This window comes from Populus trichocarpa, chromosome 1 (genome assembly GCF_000002775.5).
Source record: "Populus trichocarpa isolate Nisqually-1 chromosome 1, P.trichocarpa_v4.1, whole genome shotgun sequence".
Taxonomy (NCBI): domain Eukaryota; kingdom Viridiplantae; phylum Streptophyta; class Magnoliopsida; order Malpighiales; family Salicaceae; genus Populus; species Populus trichocarpa.
This window is the reverse complement of record NC_037285.2, coordinates 15315461-15336064: the sequence shown is the minus strand read 5'-3', so window position 1 is coordinate 15336064 and position 20604 is coordinate 15315461. Positions and strand designations below refer to the sequence as shown.

The following is a 20604-nucleotide window of genomic DNA, read 5'->3' as shown; positions in this document are numbered from 1 at the left end:
GAAGACTCTTAGACTTCTTTTAAAAAACACGAGATGACATGTCTGCGCATTGCCGTGGGCTTATAAAACAAATTCACTTGATGATGTTATAATTGTGAACCAGCGCTAGATAAGTAATTGAAATTAAAAGTATGATGAAGCAAATATTTCATGACGGAAAAAAAAGTTGTGTTGGTGATTAAAAACTTAGAGACTGAACAAAATGATTTGTAGCAATCCACAGTGTTTTGTGAGGAAAGATACAGTGCTTTCGCCACATGATTTAGTTTTTTCAGTTAATAAAAAGCAAAAAAAATTACAAAGTTAAATTCTCTACCAACTTAATATAAAAAAAAAACAAACAAAGATAATTTTGGAAGGAAAAAAACTCATGAGAAAAAACATTGCAGCACTTGACAATGTTTTGTGAGGAAAACTATAGCGCTTTTCCCAATAAAATAAATAAAAACCATTTAGAGAAATATTGTAGCAATCCACAGTGTTTTATGAGAAAAAGTGAAAAACTACAACGCTTTCCTCATATGATTTAGCTTTATTGTAATTATAATTCTTAACCAACTCAATATTCAAAAAAAAAATCGACAAAGATAATTTTGAAAAAAATCATAAAAAAATTACATGGGAAAACACTGCAACAATTCACAGTGTTTTAAAGAAAAAAAATTACAAAGCTAAATTCTTAATCAATTCAATATTAAAAAAAAATTGACAGAGACAATTTTAGAAAAAAAAAATAACAAAACAAACACTAAAAAAAGAAAAACAAATCATGTTGGAAACACTGTAGCAATTCACAGTGTTTTGTGATGAAAGCTACAGTGCTTCCCCACATGATTTAGCCTTATTTGTAATGACTTGTAATTGTAATTCACAAACAATTCAATATTAAAAAAATAAAATTGAAAAAGTTAATTTGAAAAAAATTATAACAAAAAAAAACCATGCGGAGAGACACTATAGCAATCCACAATGTTTTATGAGCAAAGCTACAATACTTTCCCCACATGATTAAGCTTTATTACAAAGTTAAATTTTAACCAACTCAATATTAAAAAAAAAAATCGACGAAGATAATTTTGGAAAAAAATATTACAAAAAAAAAAACACAAAAGAAACTGGAAAAAAACCATGTGAGGAAAAACTGTATCAATACATAGTGTTTTGTGAGGAAAAACTTGTATTTACTTGTAATTGCAATTCTTAATCAGCTTAATATTTAAAAAATAAAATTGACAAAGATAATCTTAGGGAAAAACATAACAAAAATAGAAAAAAAACCATGTGGGAAAAAACACTGTAGCAATCAACAGTAATTTTCGAGAAAAGTTACAGTGCTTTCCTCACATATTGTAACTGTAATTTTTAACCAGCTTAATATTAAAAAAAAAAGAAGATAATTTCGGAGAAAATCATAAAAAAACTATGCGGAGAAACACTGTAGCAATCAACAATGTTTTAAAGAAAAAAAATTATAAAACTAAATTCTCAATCGGCTCCATATTAAAAAAAAATCGACAAATATAATTTTGAAAAATAAAGAAATAAAATAGAAAAACTATGTGGAAAAACATCGCAGCAATTCACAATATTTTAAAGAAAAAAATTACAAACCAAAAATTTTAACCAGGTCAATATTTAAAAAATAAAATTAACAAAAATAATTTTGGAAAAAAAAAGAAAAAATAAATGAAAAAAAAGAAAAAATAGGAAAGTTGAAAAAAAAAAGTAATTTTGAAAATTTGTTTTTTGAAAAAAAACGAAAAAAAAAGAGAAAAGTTAGCAAAAAAAAAAAAAACACTGTGAATTACTATTGTAATCCACAGTGTTTTGTGTGTGGGATTGGGGGGAACAATGATTCCCCACACCATTTAGAGTATGTTATAATAAGCAAACAACACATTGTATGTTGGTGCTCTTTTTAAAAAAACATTAATGGATGATGAACAACTTATTATCCTGTTCAATTAAGATATTATTTGTTTTTATATTTTAAAAATATTTTTAAAAGAATTAATTTATTTTTTATTTTTTTTACTTTAAATTAATATTTTTTAGTATTTTCAAATCATTTTGATGTGCTGATGTAAAAAATAATTTTTTAAAAATAAAAAAATATTATTTTAATGCATTTCCGAGTGAAAAATACTTTAAAAAACATTATTTTTTTCTTTACTTCAAATTAATAATTATAACAACCTACGATGACTTAAAAAAATTAAGAAAATAACATATTGGATTTCAAAATCCCAATTTGAACACATTTTTATAATTACAATACCTTAAATATATCAAATGAACCTCAATAGTTCAATTTAGAACTCCTAAAAAGCCATCTAAAAATATAAAATTAAATCGAATCTAAACAAACTTTGCAGGTGATAATCAATTTTTTTCGGCATGATTAAAGACCAAATCACCCCATCAAAATTCTTTCTTGAAGATGAACTTGTTTATACTTTATACTAAGGTTGATATTTTTTTGCGATCAAAATATGGCTGACCCAAACACTTCTATCTCTACGGCCTTTTTGGCGACTTTCACTCTCTTCCTTTAGTTTTCAATGACCAAAATTATTGAAAAATAATGTTAATGACAAAACAATACATCATCCACCTCTATTATTTTTTTTAAATAATGCCGAAGATGTGTCATATTCCTGCAATCATTTTTTATCAACATAGTTTGCTCCAATGATAAAAAAAAATTAGAGTTTAAGTTTTTGGACACAAACACCCCAAAAACCCCATTCCTAACAACAAAACAGATTTCAAGTGAATAAAAAACTCAAAATCAAATAAAATTAAAAATGTTTTTGAGTTTTGACCTAACTTATCAGGAATAATTGTTGGTAAAAACAACCTTCACTAAATTCTCCTTTAAAATAAGAACTCAATGACATCAAAATCATAGTATTTGGTGGTCATAATTTGATCATCCGAGAGCTTTCTCTCACCTCTTCTATTTTCATTGACTTTCTCTTTTATGTTTTTTTATGCCAAAACACTAATGAATTTTGTTTCTCAACGTTCCAATGAAAAGACTAATTTGATTTAAATTGCTTTAACAAATATTTATTTTTCTCAACAAATATTTAACAAATAATTAATATGAGACAAATTTATATATATCTTCTTTAAAATTTTTATATTTTATATAATTTTAAATAAATTTAAGAGTCCTTATAATAAAAAAAAGTTCCTTGTGACAAAAAGAAATGAATTTTAAATTAAGAGCAAAATAATTAAGATTGCTAATTCAATTTATTTTTATATGTACTTTAAATTCAAAATAATACAATTTAATTTAATTATACTGTTTAGTAATTTATCTCAAATATAAAAGAATTACAATAAATTATTAATTGAATTTAAATTTGTTTATGAATTGAATTAAATTCCACAAGTTGATTACAAACAAATACGGACTAAATACGAAAAAGTGAAAATTGAGAAATTAAAGTGAATTTGTCCGTGCCTTTTCGGAAAAGCAATAGAGAGAGGTGGAAGGAGGAATGGTTCTGATTTTTCATAAAATATCAATTCTGGTCCTTGAGATTTGAATTAATCTTTTAAGGACAAATCAAAATTAAAGTTCACCCATCTGTTTTCAATCTAACGTCAGAATATCTAAGGAGAAATCGAGTAATTCAAGAGCATACAAATAAAAAAATCCCATTAAATTGTAGGGATGAAATCGAGAAAAAATAAAATTCAATGATGGAAGTGCAACAATAGATAAATAACATTTTCTTCGTATCTCCGAGTTAATTTGATTTCTCGTGGATCCCACCCCATCGTCTCCGATATCTCCACAACACAACGAGCGAGAAACGACCCCGTTTATTATGCTATCTATACCGGTAAAGAATTTTTTTAGCTCACCTCACCTCACCTCACCTCACCTCACAGCCAGTCTCCTCCTCCTCAACGGTAAACTATACAGTATTACAACTCCAGGACTAGAAGAGTCAACTAACCAACTAACCGAGCAGAAACAAACTAGAAGGAGAAGCAAAAGCAATTGAGTGTTTCTCTGAGATCGATCGCCCAAACTAGCTGGAGGCTTGAGTTAAGAGGTAATATGAAAGGCTAGCAATTAGGGATTCTATTGAATAAAAAAAAAGGAGGAAAAATGGTGGGAAGTGCGAGTGGGAGCTCAACAGCAACAGCAACGGCGGCGTTAAGGGGGTTGCAAGATCACTTGAAATTGGCAAGAGAATACGCCCTTGGAGGCCTCTATGACACTTCCATTATCTTCTTCGACGGCGCCATTGCTCAGATCATCAAGTACCTAAAGCCCCACCCCCCTTTCTGTTCTTTATATATAAATGGAAAATTTATGGATCTAAATTAGTAAATTATTACTATTATTATTAAATTGAATGCTACAACGATATTTTTTTTTAGGCACCTTACCACGCTTGACGATCCATTAATTCGTACCAAATGGATGAATCTCAAGAAATCCCTTTCCGAGGAGACTCAAGCTGTCAAAGAATTGGATGCTGAGAGGAGAGCTCTTAAGGAAGCTCCTGCTTCCAGGCGCGTTGCTTCTCCCCCCATTCATCCTAAATCTTCCTTTCTTTTCCAGCCTTTGGATGAGTACCCTTCGCCTTCTGCTGCTCCCATCGATGATCCTGATGTTTGGAGGCCCCCCAGTCGGGACACTGCCAGCAGGAGGCCTGCCAGGTCTGCTCAAGCGGGTATCAGGAAATCTCCCCAAGATGGGGTCTGGGCTCGTGGTGCTTCCACAAGAACTTCTACTACTGGACGCGGTGCGAAAACGGGTGGTTCGGGTAGGGTAAACTCGGGAGTCAGAGCATCGACAACCGGAAAGAGAGGCACTTCCACTTCCACTGTCACTGGAAAACCAGGAAAAGGAGATTCAGCTGTAAGTTCTCCTATCCGTGGTAGTAGAAGTATTTGCAACATTCTTCACTATTTATTGCACAGAAAAAAAGAAAGATTGTTTACTGGCAGATTCCTGCATTTAGAGTTTGCAGATTCTTTTCCATATGATGTTGTGTTATAGACTTTTGTTGGATGCAAATAGGCGAAGGCCGTAGAGGGGGCTATGGTAAAGGGCTGGAAATGTATTTTTGTACTTGCTGCATGTGTAGACACTGGATCAGACAGTAAAAAATGACCTTTATATTGTGTTGTGATTTTAATTTGATGTTTAAATTTATGGCTCTATCATCTGGAAATGCCTTTCATCCCAGCTTAATGTGGTAGAAACTCTATATAACTATTAAGCTTTTGGATGGTCCTGGGGATATGTTGTGTTAGATTTGGAACTTCTGTGGTGATAATATATTTGAATATAAATAACAAATATAGGCAAGTAGGAAATAATACTTGTGGTAGAAGAGAATTTGCTTAATTTGTTGTCTTTTTGTCTTTTACTTATTTTTGGAAAGTCTTTATATCCCTCTCTTTTTCTTAAGTAAGGTCTTGAATTTAGTGAATCTTAGGTGATCTGGAGCGGAGTAGAAGAGTTTTTATTGGTCTCTTTTGTGGGGTTTGGAAGGGAGAAAGATCATAATATTTTATGGAGATGTGCTGTTTGTACAATCATCAATCATTTGGTGCATTTGGATGGAGAGGGATGAGAGGATTTTAACTACCATTTCTCATTAGAGCATCTGGTGTGGGATACAATAGTCTTCTTGGGTTCTTTGTAGTCTCATGCTTTTGATGGCACTTCTTTAGCAGATATACATAGGGATTGGAGTGCTATTATTTTGAACTAGGTTAACGTTTCTTTTTGCTATTCGGGAGGTTGTCTTATTTTCTTTTTGTGTATTATTCTTTTCCATCATTGTAATAATAAATTTTGTTTTTAATCTAAGAAAAAGAAAAAGAAAAATATATGTGGTTGTATTCTGTTAAGTTTTATCCTATGAGGAGTTGGTCTTCAAATGTTTCTCAGGCATCCATGTAGCAGTTCTCCACAAATGCAATGCTCTTTTACTTTATACCTTTTCAAACAAATTTAGTTTTGATTTCAGATGTTGACAATGCCTTTTTTATTATAATCAGATGGATTGCACTAATACCTTTTCATGGGGTCTTTTCTCTTTTCACTTAAATTTTTTTATAGGATTTGTGGAATGTTTAGTCTATATCATTTTTTTTCACTTGGTGTCACACATGGTGATTTAACGTAAGATTCCATGTAATAAGAATGATGTGAATTATACTTTATCATTGTTATTTCATGTCTAGATTGTTTTCATCATGTGAACTAATCTGCAAGTGCAATTGTTAGAATGGTGATGCTGAAGATGGAAAGAAGAGGCCGCAATATGAGGGACCCGATCCTGACTTGGCTGAGATGCTTGAAAGGGATGTCTTGGAAACTAGTCCTGGAGTAAGATGGGATGATGTTGCTGGACTAAGCGAAGCGAAACGTCTTCTGGAGGAAGCTGTTGTCCTTCCTTTGTGGATGCCTGAATATTTCCAGGTATTCTTACATGGTTGAAGCTGTATTTCAATTGTATTTTGCATTCTCATCATGTGTGGATTCTAGGTTCTTTATGTTATTCCATTCATCATGTTTTCTGGAATTAAGATGATGTCTTACCATATGCTGGAAGATGTTCTTATCGACATAGATCGTTTGTCTAAATAATGTTGCTGGTCTTTTCGTTTCTAGTTTTAATTATATTTTTTTGTGGGCAGGGAATTAGGAGACCTTGGAAAGGTGTGCTTATGTTTGGCCCTCCTGGTACCGGGAAGACATTACTTGCTAAAGCTGTTGCTACTGAGTGTGGTACAACATTTTTCAATGTTTCATCTGCGACATTAGCTTCAAAATGGCGTGGGGAGAGTGAACGAATGGTTCGATGCTTATTTGATCTAGCACGAGCTTACGCACCAAGTACAATTTTCATTGATGAGATTGATTCTCTATGCAATGCCAGGGGGTGAGTTTTTCATCCATTCTCATGAAGGTTGAAGTTTCATTAGACTGTATGATTGCATGTTATATACCTACATCTTTCATCATGTTAGTGTTTGTGTCTTCATTAAATTCTTATATTCCTTCGATGTGCATTAACCTCTCCCTCTCCCTCTCTCTCACACACACACGCACGCGCGCGCACTGATTTCTTCCTTCTCACGAATTCAAATTCTTGAAGTTGTTTGCTCTGCTTTGAAAGAACTGATTGTTAAATTCATATATTTTTTCTATTATTAGATTGAATGTGGTTTTGTATGATTTCAATTGTTCAGGGCTTCAGGGGAGCATGAATCATCTCGAAGGGTCAAGTCTGAACTTCTGGTCCAGGTAGATGGTGTAAACAATAGTTCCACTGGTGAAGATGGCAGTCGGAAAATAGTGATGGTTTTGGCAGCTACTAACTTTCCTTGGGACATAGATGAAGCACTAAGGTTTGTCGATTGTCGTCTCATAAATATATTTGAGATTTTTTGCCTTCTGAAATTCTTAAGATTTATGCTAAATGGCAATCTGCCCAAGATGTTATACAGCATTGTCATTACTCTGGCTTTATCTAATGTGATGTAAATGCAATGCAGGAGGAGGTTGGAAAAGCGTATTTACATTCCGCTTCCAAAATTCGAGAGTCGTAAGGAGCTTATTAGGATCAATTTGAAAACCGTTGAGGTAATTGACTGTGCCAGCTGATATTATATTTTGCCATATTGTTAGATTAAGTTCTTTCTCCATTTCGATTCTTGGTATATATTACAGATCCTGGATGAAGGTAATTCATTCTTTATGTTGTTATGGTTAGGCCAGACTTTACTTTTTCACCTGGTGGTATTGATCTATGATATTTTTTGCTCTTTCCTTTGTTCTGTTCCCCTTTTCTGTCAAGAAAATGAAAATTGTGAATATAATACAACATTACCTTTTGTGATATCAGAATGAGAGTAGGTGAAATTCACTCTAACACCATGAATAAACTGTAACATGGAATTCACTTATTTCATTTTATGTAGTAAAAATCTGTATTATGGGTTTGAAGGAAATTCCTTCACTTGGTAATAAACCATGTAATTGAGCGAACACTCGGGTTAAAGTGCCATGCTAAGCACCATAAGGTGGCAAATGGAAACTAAAGGTGGACAATAGCTGAGTGGGGTTTTGCATAATTCCAATTTGAATTATTTTTAAGTGAAAGTTTTGGTTCTAGTTTGATTTTATTGAGAAAAAGTAGGATATAAGTAAAATCCGAGGTATACAAATAGTTTGCCTGATTTACTTGTCTGGTGCCAATTTCACTCAATTGTTGTGAATAATGAAGAGTTGAATGAAAGGGCTGTAATTTTAATGATCTACATAAAGGCCTCATAATAATTTTATTTTTATTTTTTGAACTTGTCTTTTATGAGAATCTCAAGATAGCATTCTCTGGCATTTGTAAATGTTCTGTGAGGATATTTGTTACTAAAGAGAGTGCCGTGCCAGAAGGTGCAATGATTAGCCATTTTAGATTTATTGCAAGAATTTCTGATCAATGTCTTTAGGCTACTCATTTAGATGCTCTTGACTTGGGGTCATAAAACATGTATTGTATCCAAACATTCACGAGAGCATATTTGATCTATCTTCATAATTTCATGCGACAGCATTGATGCTACGGCAACCATTATGATGATTTTTGATTATGCCTTGATTATAGAATGCCTTCATATTTTCATTTCTTGATCATATGATCTGCACTTCAAGACTTATCTGGCTGAATCACAAACTCATCCTGTCTGCGTGACCTGTTGTCATTTTGTTCAAAATACATTAAGTTTGCTTTCCAGGAATAAGATCCTTGATTTATGTAGAGGGTTTGTTTCCTTTCCCTTGTTGTGCTGTGTCTGGTGTTGTTGCTGCAAAGTTTCCTTGCAAATGACACTCTCAACCATGCTAGTCTATATGATGCCTTCACTGTGGAGTGTGGAGCAAAGTGCTAAATTGATTAACAATGTTATCATGCAGGTGGCAACCGATGTAAATGTTGATGAAGTTGCTCGCAGGACAGAGGGATACAGTGGAGATGATTTAACGAATGTTTGCAGAGATGCTTCTTTAAATGGCATGAGACGCAAGATAGCAGGAAAGACGCGAGATGAAATTAAGAACATGCCTAAGGATGAGATTTCAAAGGATCCTGTTGCAATGTGTGATTTTGAAGAGGCCTTGCGGAAGGTTCAGCGCAGTGTTTCTCAAACAGATATTGAGAAGCATGAGAAGTGGTTCTCGGAATTTGGATCAGCGTAAGGGCGATGAAACCCATCTTGAGACTCCTTCTGGTTGGTATTTTCATCAAATGTTTTTCACTGGAGGTGATAGTATTTTGGCATTGATTTCATTGATTGTAACCCATTTGTTGGAAAGGGCTGATATCATTTTGCTATTTTGCATCTGTAACCTCCCTTTTGTAATGTAATCGAAATTCCTTACCAAATATTTTTGCCCATTTGGCAAGGATTGATTGCTGATATAACCAATACACTAAAATCATGCTTAACTACTCGACAGATGCTCCTTCCTTGCTGCAGGTTGTCCAGCATTCCTCTTCGCTAATTAAACAGAAAAACTGTCGTGCATGCATTTAAATTAGATGAATTTGATAACTGTGAAAATTTATATGATGACCTAAAACATGATCATGTTAGAGAAATTAATCTTACATTTTTAGCAATCCGCAGAAATGTCAGAAGATGGATCTCCCAAGAAGGGATTTGAGTAGTTAAATACAACTTTATGCTCCATCTTGTCGCGGCACATAATTTGGATTATTTGTTTATATCATAAGATCACTGTTTGTTTATATCACAAGAGCATTGTAAAGGGAAAATGTGCTTAATAATTATCTACATGCCGGTGGAACTATCTAATATTTCCATCCAAAATAAATTTTCAAAAAATTATTTTAATATATTTATGAATAAAAAATATTTGAATTCCAATCATTGTTAAATTTCCAAACAACTGCCTAAATATATATAAAAGAAAGGGGATTGATTGATTGCCTGCAAGGATTGACAAGCAAATTAAGCTGGAACGATATTCTCAATTATTTTAGCCTTTTCATTCACAGAATTTGTCTCTCCTGCGTGGCTAAAATCGACGTAGAAAGACTATTCCCTTCCCTGCATTGCTTGTCTCGCCTGTAGGGCACCCTACATTGGTCTACCATGACACCATGTTGCCACACTTGTCCCAAGTGCAACACATTAAGGAAAAGTACAACTGCTACAATAATAAACTTGGGCAGCTTAACATATATCATCGAAATTGGGAGTTTAATTTCATTTTTAAAAGTGTTGCAGGGAGTTATCTCATCGAATTATTCGAAGGTCCAACCATCTTTAGCTATGAAGGGACATCAACAAAATTATGTATTTTCAACTTGAAGTTTTTTTTATTAAGTAAATATAATTTTTATTTCAGAAAATTTATTTATTTTTGAAGATTTTTAATTAAGTGAGGGGTTTTAGACCATTGTTTAAATAGCGTCACGGTTCGGAGCTGATTTTTATTTTTAAGTTTTTCAAGTGAAAATATAGAGAAGAAATTACTTAAATGATTTACATTTTCATAAATGATGAACTATATCTATCTAAATCCTTATCAAAAGCAAATACTTATGGTAAAAGTAGTATCTTTTGGCATGAGGAATGTTAAATTCTTAAAGAATACAAAAATGGTAAAAAGCATGCCTGATCCCATATAATTCTGAAAAACAGAAGCTAATATAGTAAAGAAAATAAATAAAAAAGGGTTCGCTGAAAAGGACTAGAATGCCCCAAGTTTAGTAGAAGAATAGGACTATAGTGAGTTTATCAATGCTTTTATATTGGGAAAACCTGCTTTAAATACTCAGAAGGCACCACCAAGCTCTTTCCATATTCCAAAACATGGGGACATTCAAAATCCATCTTCTTCTCTTTTTCCTTATGGCTGTGACAGTAAGTAGTACATTACAAGGTAATTCATGCTCATGCAACGATATGTGTGTGTGTGTATCAGACCTTTTTTCCCCAAAGAAATTCAGGTTATTTGTGCAGTATTGTGTTGAAAGTTTTATTTGTTTTGGTTATGGAATTACTTGTGGTTTAAACGTTCTGATTGATTATATACTGATGGCGGTGATGATTTTCTCCCTTCTTTTTATGTGTACAGGTGATGTGTGTGCATTGATAAATTGTGGGCACGGAACATGCAAGGCTTCTAATGCTTCACTGCTAGGTTTTGAATGTGAATGTAATTCTGGTTGGAAGAAAGAGATTGGCCCTTTGACCTTTCCCTCTTGCGTTATTCCCAACTGTGAGTTCCTCTCTCTCACTCCTATCTGTGTGTGTATCTTTGAGTGAGAGGTGCTGATGATCGTTTGAATGATGATGGTAATGTCTGCGTCAGGAAGTAGAATTTGTGCTTGTATACCGTGGATTTTTAAGTACTTGAAGAGTTTATGAGCTGTTCTCACAGTGTCATGCTTTGTTTTTATTTATTTTTGTTTTTCGATTCCATAGAGACTAAATCCCAATCCCATATCTGTTTTTGAATCTTTATATGGCAAGATAAGAGCAACAACCAGATGACTGTGTATATACATGCAGGCACAATTGATCTTGGATGTGGCAATGGAGCTTCACCTCCACCTGCAGCTTCTCAACCTCCACCGTTCAATCTCTCAAACCGTAGATATCATTGAACGTTAGCATATTTGTCACTGATTTTGTGAACACTACGGATCTTAAACCAAGACATTCTGTTTTGCAGCCTGTAACCTTGTTTGGTGTGGTGATGGAACTTGTGTGGCTAATGGAACTGGACATATATGCCAGTGCAACCAAGGTTCTTCAAATCTCCTTAACGAGACAGACTTAGCTTGTTTTAAACAATGTAAGACACTTTCCTTTCCACCATAAATGGCTGAACCTATGCTCTGGCTTCTTTAAAATACTGTATGTGTTTGCTCATAACAATTTAGAAACCAAGTTCTAAATTCTGTATGCCAGGCTTCCCTTGGCAACCAAATTATGTTATCATCTTTCAACCATTGTTAAACCATGGTGGTGTCCATGTGGTGATTAACTTGCCAGAGAAGGGAAAATAATTTCGAATCTCGCAATTATCATTATCAAGTGATTCGGAGATTTAACATTGACCTTTCTGTGGGGAAGTGATGTGATAACTTTGTTGTGAGGCTCCATGACTATGATTTTGAACATTAGATTATATTGGCCTCACACTTTAATTTTTCTACCAGGCTCTTTCGGAGAAGATTGCATTGGTCTTCTGCTCGGCATGTTACTATCTCCACCTTCAGTGCAACTGCCACCGCCAACGCCAGTGCCGCCACCACCACCACCTAGCAGTTCAGCCTCGCCAAAAACTAATGGTATCATTCATCATTAAATAATCAATTTCCTTTATTTTTTATTTTTGGCTCCACACAATTTCCAATTTTTTCCGACAGTTACAAAGCATATGGGCTCTCAGACAGGTATCAAGAGTACTTAAGAAATCACCACTAGATTATCATACCGAAGCCATGAATATGAAAATGAAAACCAGCAACGTGCTCTTGATTCGTGCTTATCTTATTATGAGGTGGAAATGTTATAACTTTTTTAGCTGTTTTCATTTAAAACTGGGGCAAAGGACCTGAGATGCATCGTGCATCTTAGACATGGGTAATTCAATTATTTTGCTGATATACCTGCGTGTATAAAACATGTGCATGATCATGAGAGTGGATTGCTCTTTAAATTGTTTCTTTTTCTTGATATGAACATCTCAAACACATTATCCATGCTATTCTTATTTTCTATGACTAAACTGAGCAATTAATGTGACAGGGCCAACAGGCTCGACCGGAGCAACGAGTTCCTTGAGGAATCTTCATGCATCATCAATGATATTGTTAGCAGCAACTTTGCTAACATGGCTATAGAGAAAATAACAGATGCTCAGCATGATCAAAACATTGTATACGGAAATAATGGCTGATCGATTAGGCAGCTTGTCAAGGCATCATTACTGATATCTAAACTGTTAGGAGGAAGCAGTGGCTGTTGTGCTCTTATTGCTAGTCGTGTTCGAAACATCATTTTTAAACACAATATTTTTACCATTTTATAGTTGCTCAGGATCTTTGAACTTTAAAAGCTAAAGTTCCATATTGCCAATCAATCAAAATCCCAAATATCAACTTCCTGTGCTGCATCAATTTGATTGCTTTTATTGTGGCTGCTGGGGTCTGTTTGATGATCTGGAAACCTCCAAAATGCAAATGCAAATGTTGTACCTCATCTTTACAGTGGTGATCAGTAGGAATTATATAGCGTTTTCACGGGAGAGGTTCATGGCTACGTGGAACTCATAGTTCTAGCTTATGAGGAAATTGACTAGTCTGATTGTAGACCTTGTTAGAGCTCTTTGATTCTTTCCATTGAGTGATTCTCCCTTCACCTTCTTGTTTAGAAATCTAGCATTCAGCAAGACAAAGACTGAGCTTGGGCACGTCTCGAAGGAGAACAGAAGAAGGGATGCTTTTCATTCTTAAGTGGAAACGAAATCCATACTGATGAGACCATTATCCCACATCGGTTAGGAAACAAGGGCCTTGGTTGCTTATATGGCACCAAGGACATCTTTTTCATTGTGAGGCGTCTTTTAAGAGACAAAATTCGCTGGAAGTCATGTGGGATAATACCTTGTGGCGGGCCTACCATGCTGCAGATATGGACACACCCCGTTAGTTGGCGCTGTCTGTGGAAACGAGTCATGTGCTCTACCCAAGCCCTCGTTTGGGGTCTCTGATGAGGACCATTATCCCATATCAGTTAGGAGACCAGGACCTTGGTTGCTTTTATGACACCAAGGACATCTCTCTCATTGCGAGATCTTTTTTAAAGGACAAAACCCACTAGAAGTCATGTGGGACAATACCTCATGGTGGACCTACCATGCTGCGGATATGGACACACCTCATCACATACCAACGTTAACTACTAACATTGTGAGACATTGAGTCCTACATGTGGCAAAAAAATGAAGTAATTACTTATTAAATAAATAAACATATGAAAAAAGAGAAGTTAAAATATAATTTTAAGATATTTTCGTTCTCATAATTTCAATAACTAAACTAGAAAATCATTTGCTGAAAACACAAAAATCATTTCTCCCCACCTTCCCTGCAAATTTCATCTCTTTTGATTTTTTTTTTATTTATAAAATATATATTATGACTAGGAGTCTAGCAGAGATTACAAAACATCATATCCTCTTATCTCAACCCACTTGTATTAATATTTATTAAATAGATAAAAAAATAAGAGAAATAAAAATATTTTTGTTTTAATGATTTTAATAACTAAACTAGAAAATTATTTGCTCAAAACACTCAAATCTTCTCTCCCCATCTTCCCTCCAAGTCCCTTTTTTTTTTTTTTAAAAAAAAACATATTATAACTAGAAGTCGAGGAGTAATATACATTCATTAAGTGAGCCGATTACCTCTCTTACTATATTTGGAGAGGCTACAAAGCATCATATCCTCCTATCTCAACTCACTCCGTAACAATACTCATTTAATAGGAAAATATAAGAAAAAAAAGAGAAATAAAAAATATTTTTGTTCTGATATTTTTAATAACTAAACTAGAAAATCATTTGCTTAAAACATAAAAATCATCTCTCCTGGCTTCCCTCCAAATATCACATCTCTTTTTTTCTAAAAGAAAACATATACTATAACTAGGAGTCTCCCTCTCATCTCAACCCACTTTATACCAATACTCACTTTATAAATAAATTGAAGAAAAAAAAAATATTCTTTTTCCGATGATTTTAATAACTAAACTAGAAAATCATTTGCGTAAAACACAAAAATCACTTCTCCCTACCTCCTTTCAAATCCCATCTCTCTTTTTTATCTTTAAAAAAATATATATACTAGGACTAGGAGTCTAAGAGTAATATATATTCTTGAAGTGAGTTCATTACCTCTCTTTTTATACATTAACAAAAACCTAAAAGAGATAACTAAAAATAACTAACTGTTGGCTAAGATACAAAACACTATGTATTAAAATAATATAAATATTTTTTTTGCCCTTCTCAACAAAAACCAATGACCTTACTATTAAGGATAATATGGTCTTTTTCGCATGATCTGGTCATCATCAGATTAATTGGGATATATCAGTCTTTTCACATCTTCTTAGCATAGTAAAGTTACTTAATCACCCTTAAAAAAAAATCAAATCAGCATCCAGGACTTTTTAGTGTTTTTTTTAAGCACAATAAAATAACTTAATTACCCTTAAAATTAAAAGTTATTAAGCTGATGTCTATGGATTTTTTTGTATTTTCAACATGTTTTTTTGGTTATAATAAAGTTGATATATAGGAAAATTGGTATTTTAATAAATATAAAATATTATTTAGAAAATAAAAGTGGTTGCACGTGCCAACAAGTGGAGTTATCTCGGTCTCATATCCCGGGTCGTGGATTAGTTGAGTCAACCTGGGTTGACTCAAGTTTTTTTAATTTTTTTTAATTGATTTTTTTTAGTTTTGCCTTTCATCATTTAGTTTGCTTGAGAGTTGAACTCCATTATTTTATTTAATATTTTTTTGTATGAGGTTATCCTGACCTCACAATCAGGCCATGAATTTAGCATACTGACTCGAGTAAGATTTTTTTGTTTTTTTTAAATTGATTTTTTCTAATTTATCTTTCAATGTTTGATTTACTGATAATTGAATTTGAGTTTTTTTTTCTCTTTATGAAGTTATCCCATTTTTATTTGACTTTTGCTTTGTTATCAAATGACATAATTGAAACCTTTTAAGAATATCTTTTTATAATATTGGCAAGCATTCATTTTTTCTTTGTTAGTCATTGTTGTTTGTTTTGTTTTTTTAATTATTGTTGTTGGTTTTTTTTATAATCATATTATTAAATTAATTGAGCTTATTGAACCCATTCAAATCAATGACCAAGGTTCCAGTTTTTTGTTACTATTTTAAAAACACTATAATCGCCTGGATATCCTTTTTTAATGTTAAAGAAATTTGACCCGAACCGTGGTGTATCATGGGACACCTATATAGTAGAGATTACAAAGCATCTTACCCTTTTATCTCAACTCACTCTATACAATACTTGGTAAACATAAAAAAAGAGAAATTAAAAAATATTTTTATTTTGATAATTTTAATAACTAAACTATATCACTTAAACACAAAATAATCTCCCTAGCTTAATTCCAAATACCATCTCTCTCTCTGTCTCTGTCTCTCTCTCTCTCTCTCTTAAAAAGACATCTTGCTATAAATATTTCAAACACATTATCCATGTTATTCTTATTTTCTATGATTAAATTGAGTAATTCATGCTAATAGGCTTGATCGAGGCATCAAATTCCCTAAGGCATCTTTATACACCATTAATGTTATTGTTAGCAAGAACTTTGCTAACATGGCTATAGAAAAAAATGAACACTACTAGAAAATTAGAAAAAAATAAATAAAAACACCGACAAAAAATATTCTATAACTATTTACCAAAGAAAATAGTAACGATGAATTTTCATAAGTAATTTCTGACGAAAACCATGACAAAATAAAAAAATAACAAAAAAATATTTCATCGGCATTTTTATTGGTATTGCTAAGATGTCAAATTTTTGATGGAATTGTAATTGGAAATCCTGTCGATGATTTTAAAAGAACTAAAACCTGACAATTCTTCTTTTCTCCCAACCATTTCTTCTTCTTCTTCTTCTTCTTCTTCTTCATTTCTTTACAATTATAGCAGATCTCCTCCATACCAATTCCAATAGCCACCCTCCCCCACTCACAAATCCGGTGCTAGGAGTACCTTTCCTCAACCCATCTCAAGTTTGATTTCTTCTTCTTCTTCATTTAATAAATTTAAGGCTTGACATTGTTAAATTCTAAGTTAGGGTTAATATATATATATATATATATATATATATATATATATATATATATATATATATTTTGATAATGTTATTGTGGCAATCTATTTGTTTGAATAATTAAAGAATTTGAGGCAATTTAGCTAATTTTGCGGTGTAAATTGTTGTTTTTGTTGTATGAAATTGAGGTAGTTAATGAGTTAGGCTTATTAAAGAGGAGAAGGAGGGTTATATTAGATTAGAGAATTAAGGGTGAGAAGTCTAAAGCCGAAGAGAAAAAAAATAGAAGAGGGAAGGTTTTTTTTGTTGTATTGGATTTTATTTTATTACTGCAAGCCACAAGGACAAGAGCATAACATGGTTAGAGTTTAGTTTAGAGAGAGAGAGAATCACATTATGCAGCTATGTTGTTGGTATGAGAGAGAAAAAGAGATGATTGTGAGAGAAAAGAGTGTGAAGGGCATGATAGGAGGGAAAAAAAGGATGAAGATACAATTAGATATGGAATATTGTGGATTGAATTACAATAAAAACAAGTAACAACATGTAAGAGGAGAGGAGGAAAGAGTAAACTACTTTTGCTATTTGCTAAGTTAACTTTTAGGCAATATGTTTTGCTTTTATCATTTTATGTATGTTTGTTTGCTTGAATGAATGAATAAGGTGATGTTTGTTACTTGTGTTTTTCTTTTTCCTTTTTATATGGTTGTTGTTAGGCTAGAAAGTAGTGAGGGATTTTTTATTAAATCTTTTTTTTATGTTTTATTTTATTATTAAGGAAATATAAATACTTTTATACTATATATTAAATCTTTTGGTAGCAATTTTAAACTCATTTTCTATTCGGCTTTGATTTTCAAATGAAAAACTAAATTCTGATGTTAATTGTTTTTAGGACAATACTTTACCCTTATAGTTAGGGAAAATTTTCTTTTATCCATAAATATCCTGATATTATATTTCCACATATCTTCAACATTACTAATTTGAATTTACCAGATTTCAAGTTTTTAATGGTCTTTAGTTATATTGCTCTTTGAATTTACCAAGTTACTAATTTGAGGTTGAAAGTTGCAAATCCAGAGAAGGATATAAGGTTGTGAGGGTGGGAAGTTGTTGAAACTATTATGAGACTTATAAAATGTTTCCTCTTACACTTGATGAAAAGTCAATTGTTCAGGTCATTGTTGCATGCAATAAATTTGCAGTCTAGTTATTGTTGCATATATAATAGAGTATTTTATAAGTTTATATGCATGAGGTATAAATAATGTTTTCTTCAACTTTGTGTTTGATAGTATGTTTTATTTTTTAAATTGTGTTCATTGTGTCCTTTTAGATATCATATATTCAAGAAAAAAACAAGTTAAAGTCTAACAAGTGCGTTATTGTTTCATCAAGTAGTAGTCTCAGTGATCGTGCTATGAATCTAAGTGATGATTATGAAGAGACACCTTATGTAAAAGTTACCAACCAAGGCTTAACCATTGAGGAAAATAGGGCAGGCATCCCTTATTCGATAGAGTCCATTTCACACAAAGTTATAACAGAATGGAGGGTGAACTATCTATGTAATTAATGTTTTGTTGCATGAATTTATTTATTTGTATTAAGTTATTTTAAGTTTTACATTACATAAAAATGACATTAATGAAATGATTTTCAGGTTTACCAATATTAAAGGTGCACATTCTATCATCTCTATGATGAAGTGGTCGTTTGAAGAACCATTATTTTAATAGAATCAACTTCATGAGCATCCTAAATGAATGAATATGGTAGTTGCTTGGTGGAGAAAGTTTAAGGTTATATAATTAAATAATCTTCACTTTAAGTTACTAGTTTTTAAAATTTTAAAAACTAATTAATGTATAAAATCAATAAAGAAAGTTTTTTGGTACAACGAGAGCAATGAGGCGCTTGTAAGAAGAGTGTGAGAAAATTACAGTGCAACTAGGTAAATTTAAATAAATTAATATTATATTATTGTAACATTTTATTTCCTTGCCTTATTTTTGTTTAATAAATTTCTATAACAGGTTACGTGATTTGTGGTATGATGTCCATAAACAAGCAATTAGAAAAGCTTACTCTAATGACGCTGAGAAGATATAAACCGAGGCATGTCACAGAGAGTAATTGGATAATGTTTCAACAATTTATGGAATTAGATATTTTTAGAAGGTGCTTCAATCTGGTACACAAAATATAAACAAAGAAACTCATGGTTCCATGAGCAAGCACCAGATGAGCGATTATATCTTTCAACCATGCAAAACGCCTAGTAAAAGCTTGTTGTTATATTTTTTTTTCTTGAAGTTTTAATTAAGTGTTTATTTATAAGACTTTTAACAAACTATTTAGTTTGTAAGAAAAAACATCTTAGGTGCGTACCGGCTCTAATAAAATTATATGAGGAAAATTTAATAAAGTAAAAGGATATGGGAAAAAAGAGAAAAAAAAGTTTATCAATACAAGAGAGGAAGTGTTCATTGTAAGTTTTTTGATATTTATCATTATCTTAATAATGATTATAATATGAAATGCAATTGAATTTAAGAATTTGACCTTTTTTATTTTGTTTCGTAGGAGATATATAACGTCAACATAGCTGTGAAATTTAGCGAAAACACTTTCACCCATCCTCCTTACGATCCTCAACTGTGGTTCGAGTTTGCTACAACTAACGATCTTGATAAGAGTTAGGTTTATGGTATGCTTATGGTATCGGTTCGAGAAATGAGAGCGGGCCAAACTATTTCAATTGTAAACACACCATATTTCAATTCAAATAAAGCATCACAAAACTTTGATGAACTAGTCTAGAAAATGTTTTAGGAGCAACTATTAGTTGAGATGCGGAATATGAGAACAAAAATGAGAGAAGATTTGCTAGCAGAAATGAGAGCAGAGCTCTACCAAAAACTAGGAGTTATTTGGATTAGATGAGTGCATTATGAGTATAGTGCATTATGAGGATACCTTTTCATCCTCGACCTGGACCTTTTGGTTCAAGATCTTAGAAATTTTAAAGTAATGTGAGCTTTGTATAAGTATATTTTGTTTTGGACATGCAATTTTGTTATGGTTTATTGTGAATTATGGTTATGGTTTATTAATTGTTGTTGTTGTTGAGTATTTATGTGAGAATTGCAAGCTTGAGGACTATAACAACTAATAAAAAAAATGTGAAAACACCGATGGATTCATTAATGAATAGGTAATTTCATTAGAGTCTTTGCACATATTCTAGAACTTTTGAAAAACATACATGAAATTTAGGGATTTTTGACATAATAAACAACAAAAACTTTTGTTGGCAAATTAGTTACCAACAAAGTTTTCTGCAAAAAATAGTTGGCAAAAGCTGATTTTTTAGTGGGACTATTCCATTGCCTATTTCATTGGCTTTCTAAATTGCCAATGGAACTAAAATCTCTAATGAGATATTTTCTAATGACAATTTCCCGTTGGCTATGAAAATACCGATGGACATTTTGCCTAAACACAAATGAAATATTCCATTAATGTTTTCTAATTTTTAGGTAGTGGACAATTGCTCATTATGATAATATTGTTGATATAATTTTTGTGTCCAAAATATTGTAAGAGAAAATAACGGTGGATCAATTAGGTAGCTTATCAAGGCATCATTATTGATATCTAAACTGCCAA

General features: G+C 32.3%; 2 protein-coding genes across 2 annotated transcripts; both read left to right on the top strand.

Moving 5' to 3' along the window:
* Nucleotides 1-3784: 3784 nt before the first annotated feature.
* On the top strand, nucleotides 3785-9500 carry LOC7490977 (katanin p60 ATPase-containing subunit A1). Its single transcript, XM_002299585.4, has 7 exons — nucleotides 3785-4287; nucleotides 4408-4891; nucleotides 6272-6466; nucleotides 6685-6929; nucleotides 7240-7398; nucleotides 7546-7633; nucleotides 8963-9500. Exons 1-7 carry the CDS (start codon nucleotides 4133-4135, stop codon nucleotides 9242-9244), a joined length of 1608 nt encoding a protein of 535 aa, XP_002299621.3. The 5' UTR covers nucleotides 3785-4132; the 3' UTR covers nucleotides 9245-9500.
* A 1353-nt stretch (nucleotides 9501-10853) lies between these two features.
* LOC7490976 (uncharacterized) lies at nucleotides 10854-13536 on the top strand. Its single transcript, XM_002299584.3, has 6 exons — nucleotides 10854-10957; nucleotides 11153-11296; nucleotides 11590-11670; nucleotides 11753-11875; nucleotides 12243-12374; nucleotides 12835-13536. Exons 1-6 carry the CDS (start codon nucleotides 10888-10890, stop codon nucleotides 12927-12929), a joined length of 645 nt encoding a protein of 214 aa, XP_002299620.1. The 5' UTR covers nucleotides 10854-10887; the 3' UTR covers nucleotides 12930-13536.
* Nucleotides 13537-20604: the final 7068 nt, after the last annotated feature.